The 14,466-nt window shown below is 45.9% G+C and overlaps 1 protein-coding gene across 3 annotated transcripts; it reads right to left on the bottom strand.

Moving 5' to 3' along the window:
- Positions 1–976: 976 nt before the first annotated feature.
- Positions 977–7,556, bottom strand: LOC115327308 (blood vessel epicardial substance-like). 3 transcript variants are annotated; one of them, XM_029988305.3, is made up of 3 exons: positions 7,506–7,521; positions 6,166–6,292; positions 977–2,232 (listed from the first exon to the last, which is right to left on the bottom strand). In XM_029988305.3, exon 3 carries the CDS (start codon positions 2,228–2,230, stop codon positions 1,337–1,339), a length of 894 nt encoding a protein of 297 aa, XP_029844165.3. In that variant the 5' UTR covers positions 2,231–2,232; positions 6,166–6,292; positions 7,506–7,521; the 3' UTR covers positions 977–1,336. The 3 variants fall into 3 exon arrangements, with proteins under 3 accessions (XP_029844165.3, XP_029844163.3, XP_029844164.3); XM_029988303.3 differs by lacking the exon at positions 6,166–6,292 and having other exon boundaries at positions 7,506–7,556; XM_029988304.3 differs by lacking the exon at positions 6,166–6,292 and having other exon boundaries at positions 7,467–7,549.
- Positions 7,557–14,466: the final 6,910 nt, after the last annotated feature.

Genomic DNA, 14,466 nt, shown 5'->3' with positions numbered 1-14,466 from the left:
AATTTTATTGGCTGTGAGAACAGACAGGTTGCGGAGCTCAAAAAAATATTTCTTCATTGGAATCAGAGCGCCGCTGCAGAGGCGGGGCTCTGCGCTTTCTCTAACCCTACAAAAACCTACTGCAGTGCAAGGCAACATGTTCGTGCTTGTAGATTCGGTCGCACCCAAACTATGCATCATTCCAATGTTTACAAAAGCCTGCGATTTTCACAGCTCCAAACGCTCATATTCTTCGCCTCAGAAAAGGAGCAAAGCAGGCGCCACACTCACGAACACTGAAATTGGCACTGGACAGGACATCACTGCATCCTGGTGGTGATCCTTCCCACTCTTGTCAAGGAAAAAAAAACTCGATTCCGTAAAATGCAGGTTGTAAAAGGTACGCGCATAGCAGCAAGGCTACCGCACGTTCAAAATATATACATAGTCAAATTGCAGAACTATATCTTGGGCTGGGCGTCAATTAAAAGTATTAACCCGATTAATCACCTCCTCTTACTCGTATAATTAATCGATTAATTGGTTCTATTCAGGGCCCCACAGATAATAGTTTTTAAAAAAGTCAAAATTACATTCTTTCTGCCTTTGCTGAACATGTGATAAACGGTGCAATGTATTATTTCGAATTTTAAATCACCCTCGATGTGTGCGAGAAAGTCAAAAGAAAGTCGCACTCACAAATAATACTGTAGCCGCAGAGGCAAATAAATTCGTTGGTATTCTCCAGCAATAGTAAATTCTCTTGATTGTTCACGGCAGACTCTCCTGCGCTAAACGAACACTCACACGGCGTTGAATTGGCTGGGACACGCATAACCTCCTCCACTTGTTATGCCCGTGTCCCACTAGAGCGACATACCGAAACAAAAGACAACGACAAGCCTCAAACCAGAGTCTTTCGCGATTCGTGAGGCCTCGTAGAATAAGAAGGCTATGCTCAAACACGAGCATCATGCACGCGAGGGTGTCTTTGGCAGGCTTGCAATCGCTCGTGCTTACTTCACGAGCACCGAACGACCAAACGCCTGTCAAAGGTACCATCGTGAGCATGCTGCATAGGTTTGAGGCTTGTCGCTGTCTTTTGTCTCTGTCTGTCGCTCTAGTGGGACACGGGCATTAGGAGTTACAAATCTCGCTACTACAGTTTTCTTGAGGTCAAAATTTTACCTAAAGTTTGCCTTCGTACACGTGTACTCGTCCACGTCTGCGCAGTAAAGGCGTTAAATTCTTAGTTTTTTTTTTCCCCCCAAACTTTAGCCGACTAATCTGTTAAAAATTTCATCGCGATTGAAGAATTAATTGTTCGATCGGTAAGTTAATCGATAAGTGCCCAGCCCTAAATATCACATTCTGGAAGATCGACGGGGACATCATCGTGCCGGAAAAGACGCTGGGTGATTGTTAAACTTTTCATCGTGTGCAACTTGCGCGCCATGTCCTTGGCCAGAATGTTCTCGAATGCTGCTTTCAGATGAAAGTCCCTGCTGACGGCCTTCCTTAGTGGTTCCCGTTTCCACACAAAGACCTTGCACGCTCCCATCGCCGTGGCAGTCACTTGGTACTGGTCGCTGTCAGGAGCCTCGAACCACTCGCAAGACTCGAGGAACTCGTACTTGCCGACTACCTGCAACGGCCGACTGTTTTCGGATGCAAGGAGACTGCCGCTGAGGACGAGCGAAAGCCTGTCGTTCTGGGTGACCTTTTCGACGGCCAGATTCTGTCCCGGGCACAGCTCTTGCGTCCCCTCGACGCGCGTGGCGATGATATGGAACTGACGACGTGTCACCCCGAGCGGCTGGAACAGGACCTCGAAGACTGCCCTCAGCTCGCCAGGGAGCGAGACGGGTCGCAGGGCGTAGACGAGCACGAGGCCATGGACGAGGTTGATGAGCGTAAACAGGGAGTTCCAAAGGAACGTGTCGAAGGCGCACAAGACAACGGTCGCCCATAGCGCGAAAAGGAAAGATCCCGCGCCGATGACAGCTCGCAGGTAGAGCAGGCCGTAAGGTCCTTCGGGAGTCACGTAGGACAAGAGTAAGAAGACGTTGGCGATGTGGAAGTAGACGTGGTTCGTGGGCAACCAGCTGGAGCATATGCCGCCCGCAGTTTCCACTAAAGGGTCTGTGGTGGCGTTGGTCTCACGGAGGGACAGGAACAGCGCCGCTCCGGTCATGTTCGCGCTGGCACCGCTGGTATTGCCGACGTCCAGAAGAGCTGACACTAATAACATTTCTGTAATGAAGCGACAGCAATTAGATTACCCTTTGCGGTATTTAGCGCCACATTGTATTCATTTATGGGGTGGAAAATGGGCAATGTGCAAAACCGACGCTCCCCTAGATGCTTAGATGGTTTTGGAAAACATTTGTCAACGAAGATTTCGGTTCCATTGTCCGTCCCGCGGCCAGCAGCAAACGAACACCGCGGACTTGCGCCACGCCCCTCAACGCAGCGTACCTCGCCGAGTTTTCGTAGGTCAACCTACAAGTGCATGTAATAGAGTAAGTATACTTTCTTCTCTTGACTTATCAGACGGTAACTGATTCAAGGTGAAGGCAAGCCATTCAAAGTTTGGGAAAGAGAAAAAAGACGGCAGCTAGTGGCCAAATGAATCGGGGCAACGAAAGGGAACGTTGAAGATGGCTTGAGAACGAGGAATAAGACATGAAATAAAGACATTTTGAAAGCCCAATATTTATCTTGGTGCTGGCCCTCCTCAAAGCCTGTCGAAGTAGAAAACAAACACCCACAAGGAGTCGGTGCGTAGAGCAGTGTACGCCGATCGAAATACGGTTTCGTTTCGCTGAAGCGACGCGGTTTGCCTTCGTCTTGAATCAGTCACTGTCAGATAAAGTCACGAGAAGAAAAGTACAATGAATCACGCACACACAAGGTCTACCTATGAGGTCAACCTATCTATACGCCGCGTCGCTACGTGTGTGCAGTGCAGGCGAAGGCAACGCCAGGCGAAGAAAGGGCGAGCACTAGGAAGACGGGAGAGGAGGTCACTGGAAGGCGAGGGAAGAAAAGGACAGGAACGCTACAGAGGACAGGAGATTTCTCTCTTCCTCCCCAGGCTTCCTAGTGCTTGCCCTTTCTCCCCTCGCCTGGCGTTGTCTTCGCCTCTAATGCGCGCAACTAGTGCCACGAAGTATATAGACGGTGTATTAGTGAACCGTTTATAGGGCAGTCTAACACAGAAATGAACTACCTCAACTTCTTCTCATACAGAATTTTTATTGAAAATTCTTTAAACGTTTCATGAAGCATTCATGTACTTCTTAATTTATGTGATTCCCAAAAACTTGTTCTTTCACACTTTGTTTTATATAGCTATTACCTCTGTCTATTTAATTAGCACATCCCTCACTTCCTCCTTGTCTTTCCCTACTATCAACTTACTAAACGTCAGTTGATAGTAAGCGCTTGTATGTGCGTGTGTACGTGCATGCTCGTGTTCTATAGATTCGTCACTATCATCCTAACTGCCATTTTTCTATACCTTTCGCCCTCCTTTTTTTCTCTCTCCCCTCTCTTTCATTTCTTTGTTTCCTTTCTGGGAAAAACATTTCTGCAACCCCTGGAAGAACGACACGTTCCCCCTTCCTGTCTTGTACTGCGTCTTGTCCTTGTCCTTTGCGCTTTTCAATTTTTCTGATGTGCAGCCAACTTGCCCAACAGTAAATTTTATTCCAACCTACGATGACTCGCCGAGGCACTCTGCGTCTACCGTACATTACGTACACCGCTGACGTGCACCTCGCCCACTGCAGGTCCGCGGCGTCCGCTTCTGGCTGGCCGCGCTTCGACGGAAGAAAACCGTTCGTTGACAAATGTTTCCCAGATAGAGCCGCTAGGGGCGCCTTGGTTTTGCAGATTGTCCATTGACCACTTAAATGCATTTACGCCATGGACATAGGAAGCTACTGGAGGTGATATAAAGCCACAAGAGGTGAAGCCAGAAGTGTGGACGGACACGGTTTGGGGTGAGTCACACGGTCGAAGGCTTCAGAAAAGTGTATAAACACTACATCGACTTGGCCCTTGCTTGTCTGGAACTTCTGCGAGGCCATGTTACGTTTCTATCAGCTGAGTCACTGTTGCAAGTCGACGTCGAAAGCCATGTTGGCTGGCGTCAAAAAAGTTTGATATTTCAAGGATGGTGGCCACGTATTTGAATACGATATTTTCCGGTAATTTGCTCGACGTATAATGTAAGGAAATAGGCCTAAAGCTGTTAAATTAGGTTTAAACGCAATAAAAAATAAAAACAATAAAAAACTTACCAACCTAATACAAATATAAGTTAAAATTTATGCCACAGCGGCATGGCTTTGTTGTATGTATGTACACGGGTTTATTACCGTTATGAAATATGATCATAATTCAGAATCTGTAGACTCTTTTACATACACGATAACCCGCATTCGATTACCGTAATGTATCTGATATCAGCGCCAGAAAAATATAGCTAATCTGTCAAGTATTTTGAGGCCATATTGCAGTTATGCGATAGATATCGGCCTGAAGTTTTTTTTTTAACTATTGCGTTCTTGCTAAGCGACAGTCGAATGAACGCAATGGAATGCGACTCCATGGTTTGTTATCAACCTGCTGAAGTATCGGAAGCAAGGCTAAAATGGCCACACTACCGGCGCGTGTTCGCTGGTTGTATTACTTACTCCGCCTCAAGAATACATATGAAAGAGGCTTCCAACCTCTCTCTGCTTGCATGTACTGTACTACGTTCCCCGCTAAGTCGACAGTGTGATGCAAGCACACAGTGAAAGGAGAAGGTTAAAAGAAGGCCTCCAAAGGCGACAAACGTTTGCTCGAGTTTCGCGCATCTCCCGGCAGGAGCACTGTCGGTTTATGGCCTTCGTTTAGAGGACCGCACGCAGCGCGGAATTGTAAATGTATGCGCTGCGCGGAAGAGGATATCCACTGGCTATTATAGCTTCCATATGGTGCGCCATCTCACCGCGTTCGTCAGAAATGCGAGCGAACCTTCCCAACACTCGCTCCAAGCCTGGGCGACGCAGTTCAGGCACCTCTCTCTTCTCCCACCGGCTGCATAATTCAAATTTTCGTTGATAAAAAAAAAAGAATTGTTTTTCCTTTGATATTTTTTACTCAATTTTAAAACAACACACCTTGACAAATGTCTGTTTTATTAGCTAACAAATAAGTTTGTATCCTACATAAATTATCACTGTTATTCCCGAAATCCGTCCCGTCTTGTCGTAATAAACGGGGTCATTGGCGCCCACCGCAGCTCGAAGCACGTGGAGCGAAAGCTAGCACTGCAGAGCCCAGGGATCCTGGCTTCCCCCACCCCTGCTCGTATCGATCTGGATGAGGTTGTACCGGCATGCGTTGTGTGGTGCACGTTAGAGGCCCCAGGCTAGCTGTTGTACTGCACCGGCTAAATTTCTCGTCTACAGCTGAGACACCAGACGCCCATTGGGCCTGACTAACTGCCGGCTGTACAAATATACACAAAACAATTCATTTCGTCATGATCAACAATCTAGAAAACAAAAACACACTGTGTTGTCCACACCTATAAATAGTGTCCATCGCGTAAAGTTTTCAACTTTTCCAAAGCTGAAAGCTGGGCTAGTTGGTGTAGGCTAAACATAATGTAGGTAAAACAGCGCAGAACGACGAAGACAAGAAGGAAGGAACAAACAGGCCCGTCCCGTCCTGTCCTATTGAAAAATCTCATTTGTATGAAAAAATGTTGTGTCCAATAATCATACAAGATGTGTAAGAACATATAAGAAGCATGTAAGAACCATATAAGAACCATATAAGACCTATATAAAATATATAAGAACCATATAAGAAACTTGTGAGCAGTTACTTAAATGGTTCTTAAATGGTTCTTATATGTTCTTATACATCTTATACGGTTCTTAGTACGGTTTTTATGGTTCTTCAATGTTCTTATATATCTTGTATGATTCATATGTGTTTATTGCACACAAGAAATTTCTCATACAAATGAATTTTTCACTAGGTTGTTTGTTCTTTCCTTCTAGTCTTAATCGTTCTGCGCTGTTTTACCTGCATTATGTTTCCAAATTGTAAGCAAGTATTTAATCCCCAGACTATAGTTCTAAAAATACGGTACTTGTTGGACGAGTCAGCCATCATACTTACACACCGTGATCTCGATCTTTGCCAGTATTGGGTAAAGCACATCTACAGAGTACTTGAAGTAAAGTACAACGCAAATGAGGTGTTATGTACTTCAAGTAAAGTACCAAGTACATCGGCCTCAGGGTACCTGGAGCATAAAATATATAAATGTAATGTACATTCAAACTAAAGTACAGCACACCGTGATCTCGATCTTTGCCAGTATTGGGTAAAGCACATCTACAGAGTACTTGAAGTAAAGTACAACGCAAATGAGGTGTTATGTACTTCAAGTAAAGTACCAAGTACATCGGCCTGAGGGTACCTGGAGCATAAAATATATAAATGTAATGTACATTCAAACTAAAGTACAGCTACTTTTTAACACAATCTTTTGCGATTCCTTCATTGCACTCATGGGTAATCGGGGTGTATGAATTCGATAAAGTTAAGTGGCCACAGAATAGTCGCACTACTGTCCACCTCGCTAGTGCCAAGAACTCTGCGAGTCTTCCCCATCTTCTCCCCTCTTCCTCTGATTTCTGAATTTGCACCGCCTGCACAGCCCCCGCTTAACCCCAAGGGGTTGAAACGTAAAAGAAGAGAGCACGACGTTAGCTCTGTAGCTTCCGCAAGCAATCCTATTGTGGAGGAGTGTCCTTTCCTAATATTTTAACCTCCTTGCTTGCGATGACCAAACGAGAAGTAGTGACAGTTTGAAAGGCTACGGGAAAACTGCCCCCAGTTATATCATTCCTAGTATTTCTTCAGAGTTCACAAAGTATCAGTTTGTGGTAAAAATTGAACAAGACCAAACTTGGGGAATGTACTTTGAAGACGGGAGTTGTACTTTGCTCTGAAGGTACCAGCGAAGAGAGTACAAGTGCATACTAAGAGGCTGTACATCAAGTAAAGTAGACGCTTTCTAAACCCATTTGAAGTAGGACTTTAAGAACAATGCACTTAAAGTACTTCCCAACACTGCTCTTTGCGCATACTTTCGCACAACGAGCGGGGTAGGGAGTTAAATGGTTACTGAATCGAAACTTAAAATACAGAGAAAACATCAAGAAATAAGTCGAATAGTATCAGCTAAACCTGTAAACGATAATAATGCATAAATTATATTACAACGATTGTTACACAAACATTTATTTCCTTAAACCGCCTTATAGATCATCCAATCGGCCCGCAACCAGCAAAAGTTTTCAACATCTCACTGGTTCAACAAACGCATTCATTCATTCAGCTGTACCACGAGGCATCCGCACATGGAACAACCTTCCCGAATGCATAGTCAACATTACTGACACCACACTCACTTGTCGTGCCCGTTGTAGTTAGCCGTCAAATCACCATACCTGAGTGAGCTGCCGCTCATGCACAGTCCAACTGCTCATACGCCAATATCCAGGGGAAAGATTGCGTGCCGTCTCTTGCACCGTCTTTGATATCCGATTGGCGAGAAGCTTCCTCCCGGTCCCGCCAGGGGCGCCGAATCGTCTTTCGCGCTATCTCCTGCATGGTTGGTGCCTTGAGGGCGCGGCACACTCTGGGAGGATTAACGGTGCTCGGAGATAGTTCTCCCGACCATCTCAGCAGCTACGCGACCATCAAATCGCGTTTCGGTTAGTGACATGTTTGCACGTAACTCGTTACAAGTAAACGATCACTTGCAATCAATTACATTTCATTGCAATTTTGTAACGTATAAATACTTTCTCTGAGCGATTTAATTTTTCTGAATTTTTTTTAAAGGTTTTCGTTTGAGAATTGAATGGCAATTTTTCTTCACGAAAGGCGCCAGCTTGCCTGTGAGCACTGAGCTGTGCAGTTATGTATTTTACGTTATTTGTGTTTCATTTTCACAAGAGCACTACGAAACATTGCTAGGGCGTGCTTCACTCCCGGCAGGACGAAGAATGCAGCGCATGCTCCACCCACAGGCGTAATACGTCCCCTTCAAGTTAATCCCCTGTCGAAAAAATAGTGAGGCAAAGATACCTGCGCTACTTAGCGCGATACGGAGAAGACGGCTGAAAGGTTTTCCACATCGTGTCGTCAAAGTGTGACGGCAGAACACGATTGCAACTTTCTCCCACTACATTTTTATGAGTAACAGTGGCGGAACAATGCAATCATTGTTGCACTTGCATGCAACTGATCGGAATGACTAGACTGTACGGGGTCGCCGCGCTTCAGAAATGAATGAACGCTGCTTTGAAGGCGTTTTTTTAGTAGTCAGAGAAGCAGGCGGAGTCCGATGAGGCAGCATGGCGAGTGCAATACTCGAGCATCTAACGCAGCGTAGCAGATTGATAGTTGTGACTGCAACCATCATATATCCGCTTTGTGTTACACCAGCTCTCCGCCTCTTTTATCAGTTGCAAGATTTCAATCCTGACAAAAAAAAATTACAGTGACCATTATCTCCAGAGTTATATGATGCATCACATGCAGTATTTGAGGAGCGTTCGTTTCAATTGGTTTAGAAGACATTAAACAGTCGTTTCGGGTGAGTGAAGAACCGTTTTTAAGGCTGCGAATAACTCCCCAAACATAATTTATTCTCTCTTTCTTTCTCTCTCTTTTTCTGAATGTATTAAATGTAGCAGGGACACTCACTTCATACAAAAGTCACGTGACGCCAATTTTCCCGGAAGATTCAGCCGAGAAGCTGAAATGGAGTATAGGTATGGCGACGTCCAATTTTTCGCTAAATTTAGTGGGGAAACTGAATTGGTGTATAGGTCATTTGACGTCATTTCACTCGCTAAATTTAACGGGAAACGCGCGTACGGACGAACGGACGAACAAGGTACTGGGATTCGGGGTTAGGTTAAAAAGCACCTCATGCTTTCAAGAGGCCATTGCCGACAGACGATGATTAGCTCGAGTTCCTCCATAATTCTATACGTCATAAATATTGACATTATATTTTTTTGGTTGCTTTGCGCTTTCGGCCTGGCATGCCGGGTGTTGAAATTTCGCCTGAAGCCAACGTTACTAGAACACTCAGTTGAGAAACTCGCCGTCGAAACCTGGGCCGCTGGCGTCCACCGAGACCGAGCTAAATACAACAACAGCGCCACTCTTTATCATTTCTCTGTACTGTGGTGACCTTGAGCTTTTAGAAAGCCTATTTTTGTGTAAAAACAAAGAACCGGTCACCTAGCTGTGTTTGGATATTCGTATTTGTCCTTTGTCCCTCTTGTTCCCCTTCTCCAGGGATTATTTTCATCATTCTTGTCCAGCTCGCTTGCACCTTTGCATTTAATTGCATTATAATATTAACCTTAATTTGCAAGCTTCACCCTTGTTGGTGTTAGACTGGTGGCGGCTGATAAAACCCGTTTGCTCTACTGACGTCTGACCCCTGGTTAGCTCAGTTGGTAGAGCGCTCCACCTGTAATGGAGAGGTCCCGGGTTCGATAACCGGACCAGGCGGATTTTTTCGGTCGCACACCGGTCTCGTAGCTGTGTTTGGAGATTTGTGTTTGTCCTTTGTCCCTCTAGTTCCCCTTCTCCATGGATTATTTTCATCATTCTTGCCCAGCTCGCTTGCACCTTTGCATTTAATTGCATTATAATATAAAAAAAATGGCGAATTAAGGTGGTCAATCGCCGGCGAGACCGAGCCGGCGGAACCGGCAACCAGAGTTGCGCCGGCGGCACACCACGTGACCCTCACCACCCGAGTACAAAACACCAGACGGTGGCAGTTTACTTCGCCTCTTGCCCGCGCGACACCGCTAGCGAGAGGATCTCGCCGCCGTTACCGCCGTCACCCAAGTGCCAACGGCTTGAATTGACTCGAGTAGTGGCTGCCGAAGTGACTTCAGATTAGTTTCCTTCTTTCGTTCATATTTTTCTCACTGACCTCCTCTCCCATTTCGGAAGCGACGACACCGGATACAGTCCGGCGCCTGCTCGCCCGGCCGTTTGGAGCTCGGGTGGAAAAAGCGCCGGAAAGTTGCCGGTGCTTGCCGGAGAACCACCACCCGAACGGTGCGCCCCGGCCGGACACTGACCACGCGAACACTACTGCAGGTTTCCCGGCAAAATAAGTTGCCGACGACTGACCACGCGAATTCGCCGAAAGATTCCTTTTTTTATGACACTTATTGGAGTTTAGTACAAAATGATGGGTGCGTGATGTTTTTAAAATCTTTAGTTTGCAGGTTTTTGCGGCACAATTAATATTGTTTTTATACAACCATGCCTCAGCGGTGCTTTCAGGTAGCGCGTCCCGACCTAGGTGCACTTTAACTTCGTTTGTAGTCGCGGCGCGTCCGGTGGGGAGACGGGGTGGCATTCCTGTAACTTCTTCCGCTGTATCTGTTTCGGCGCCAAAATGGCCGATTAAAGCCAAAATAGATTTCACGTGCAGTTCCTCGAGTGGCCGCTGCGGGAAAAATGGCGGCGTTGTGTTCGCCATGAGCTCGGTTCTCGAGGACAGATCGGGGCCACTTCTTCAGAGCAGTCTATGGCAGTTTCCTAACTGAGTGGTTAAGTAACGTTTCCTGAAGCCATGCTGCAGAGGCGATGGCCACAGTGGCGCTCTGACACGAAGCCGATGGGACAAAAGTCGGCTAGAACTTTTGAACAGGAGAAATACAAATTGGATAGGGGACATGTTTTCACAAGGTTTCCGTACAGCCTCAACTCAAAAGTAGTTTTTACTTTGATTTACTGGTGTATTATAGCAGATACAGTACTGGCTAACTAAAACAATCAAGCAGCCTTTGTTCTTGCAAAAAATATGGGTTTGCATAAAAAATAAGAAGCTTTCAAATTGTATTTTAATGCCTACTATAAATTTACAGTAAATTTGTACTCCTCCATATATGTGTTTACTAAAATGGTCATTGAAGCGAGGATCATATATCTAAATATAGATATATAGTAAGGGTGTTTCTATAGAGACCTCGCCATCTTCACTATCATCCTCAATATTGGAGCGTGCACTGCTTCACGGGGAGTGCGTGCTCCATGCGGGCGGCGGAGAAAAGCTCACCGGATAATTGCTCACCGGAGAAATGTTCACCGGAGAAAAGCTCACCGCAAAACAGGCAGATGCGGAGAAAAGGTCACCGGCCCATGAGCAGAGGCAAAGAAAAACTCACCGATTTTTTTTTCTAGGCTTAGCGGATTGTGCGTCACACGTGGCAATTTAACACAATTAGAATTTATCACTTCATTAAACATAATTGCCTTCTGTTTTGTAATAGTGTTGAGGTTTATTGAACATATTTACTAATTCCTCAGAAATTATTAATCACCCATTATGTATATTAAAGACGCGGCAAATACAAATTCAGAACATGGAACACCCGTAAACAAAAAAGAAAAAAAGAAACAATTATTTAACAGTTTGATACTGCGCCGTCGGTAGCTCTGTCAGACAAAGAGGCTTGTTTTTTGCAAGCTAATATGAATAGCACTCTGTGAACCGTTTCAACTCCGAAGATTGTGTGGTGCCTGATAGATGAGTAGGTGTTTGATGATGTAATCAGTGTAGGCTACGCTGTTTTTTTTTTCTGTGCTTGTTTTTGTTTTTACTAATAAAACTTTATTGCGAGAATAGCTTCGTCCAGTCGTGCTTATTGTCTTCACTCCGTCTTCGTCGTTTGAGCTGTTTTCATCGTGTATAACCTTTACCAACAAGCCCAATTCTCTACCTTACAGAAGACTAGTTCTTATATAGTCACGAGTAACAACGGTGACAGTGTGCAGTTCTGAAGGTCAGGGGTGGCTCGCAGTAGAAGGGTCCTGTCACAGAAAGGCAACGTGTGAGGAAACCAGCGTGAACGGCAAGAGAACGTGCATGTCCGTGGAAGAAAGAAACATCGGTATCCTACAAACCGTTCTATCCTTTCGTCAAATGTTAACAAAAGCTTCAAAGATAATTTCAGGCCCCGCGTTGTTGCGCATGCACTTTCGTATTTTCGGCATTTACAGTTTTTCTTTTCAGGTTTTAGGCAGACATTATTAAGTTTTCGAACTTTTCCTCTTTTTCAAGTTCATAAAGTTTTCAGTTAGGCTTTTGTTACCTAAAGAGTAAATCACAGAAAACACTCGCCCAAAATTATTAATTTGGAAGCAATGTACTTAATAAACTTAACAAAGGTTACAAAAAGGAACATTTTTTTTTATACAAAACTGACGAATTTTAATAATAATAAATTGATGTAAGTTACGGATGATCTGACAGTCTCCATATAAAAAAAAAAAATCGGTGAGCTTTTTTCCGCATTCGCTCAATGGCCGGTAAGCTTTTCTCCGCATCCGCCGGTTTTCGGAGAGCTTTTCTCCGGTGAGCTTTCTTCGAGTGAGCTTTTCTTCGGGATTAGTTCCATGCCCAGGGCAGTCGAGCTGTGTGCCTGGGGCAGTAAAGATCACGCTCAGCAGCATGTCTTCGTCTTCTTTATATATGGGGGAAGTGCGGGGTTAAGCTTAGAACTCCGCCCCCGGACCTACCCATCTTTCTGACCACACTGGAACCACGAAGCCGTCCTCTCATCACGACTTTCGCGCCCCCATTTATTTCAATTCGTAAGCCAAGGGCCACGATCGTCTCAACAATGAACCACACGTCCAGCGGTCCGTCGTCATGAACCGTTACGTCCCGTCAACGCGACCCTAACGTTTTCGTTGGCGTTGGAGAAGGCGTCCACGACTGGACGGAGTCGTTCAGAACAGCGAGCCGCCACAACCGGTGGGACGACGCCATGAAACTGGCTAACGTCGTTTATTAGTTAATGGACGTGGCGCAAACTTGGCTCGTCAACCACAAAACGGAATTCCACTCCTGGGCAGAATTCAAGAACCGTGCCTTGGAAGTTTTTGGTAAACCAACAAGCCAAAAGCATGTTGCGGAAAGAAAATTAGCACTTCGAATCCAGCAACAAGTGAGACATACACCTGATACATCGAGGATATCCTCCATCTGTGTACCCTCGCTAACAAAGAGGTGACGGAATGCGACAAGCTTCAACACCTGCTCAAAGGCATCAACGAAGAAGCCTTCAGAATTCTTGTTGTTGTCCAAACAGAAACAGTAGCCCGCTTCTCAGAGGAGTGTCTGAGGCTCCAGGAAGCCGAAACGCGGTTTTGCACAACCACAAGCTGCCGATATTACTACCACGGCAGCATGACGGCTGCTGCTGGTGTTAATAACATCCGCCAGGTGAAACGCTAAATTGTACGCGAGGAACTCGCCCTTTGTTCGGGTCGAACCTAGCGCGGGAACAACACACCCGGGCTTGCAGGATGTAAAACCCTTTATTTTCGCGGCCCCTTTTTTTCGCGAATCGGTCACAGATGACATAATCGCGACCACTAAATTTCGCGAATTCCAGACGCCTGCATTGAAAATCTTAAGGACCGAAATTTTCGCGCGCCCTTAAATTTCGCGAATTCTTCAATTCGTGAAATTTGCGAAAATTGAGGGCTCGCGAACATTAAGGGTTTTACAGTATTGTCCACGAAGAAGTCGTCGCAGCAATGCGCGAAGTACACCCTTCTCGGCCACGTTCGCTGATAGTGTCACGCAGTCCTCCCTAACGCCTGCCAGAGGAAAGGCTTATAGCCACGCCCGAAGAAGACGTCGAAGCAATGCTCAGAGTACAATCTCCTGGGCCAACATACGCTGAGATTGTTTCTCGCATTCCTCCTCAACGACTGCAAGAGGAAAGGCCTATAGCCACGCCCGTTCCAGCGCCTAATTTTCTACAAGGGAGTGGCTACCGCCGGCTTGCCATCCAGTCTCCTGTATTCTACTGTTGTAGCATATCTGGCCACATCACTCGCAACTGTTATCGTCGCCGGGATGACCTGAGGTACGGAGAAGAGCAGCGCACAACCAAACGTTGGGCAGAGCGTGACCCTTTCGAAAGCCAACAAGGATCCAGGCCTTCTCCACCGCATCCTGAGCGCTATTTTGCCCGTCACTCTTCACTGTCACTCCGTCGTACATCACTATCTACGTGAGGACGCTTCTCATCTCCGATGATTCCCGCTGGTTCCGGTGATGTGAGGCGGTCCAGGGGAAACTGGTAAGCGCAGTTCTCGGAGGCATAACTGAGACACCGTTGACACCTTTAAGACTTCCTACGGCTACTCGGAATTTTATCGAGACTAAACTTGAAGGTTTACCTGTATATGCGCTCATCGACACTGGCACCTCCCTTTCGGTCATTGGACAAAGTATTTGTCGCAAGATAAACAAGGTTATGACTCCTTATAACAGTACTCGTTTAAGAAACACGTCTGGAGACATAATTCCGCCGTTGACCCTGTGTACCGCACGTAGGTTCTCAA

The sequence above is a fragment of the Ixodes scapularis genome, unplaced genomic scaffold, assembly GCF_016920785.2.
Source record: "Ixodes scapularis isolate PalLabHiFi unplaced genomic scaffold, ASM1692078v2 PGA_scaffold3__209_contigs__length_174095766, whole genome shotgun sequence".
NCBI lineage: Eukaryota > Metazoa > Arthropoda > Arachnida > Ixodida > Ixodidae > Ixodes > Ixodes scapularis.
Note: the sequence above shows the minus strand (reverse complement) of the source record. Positions and strands in the feature narration are given on the sequence as shown.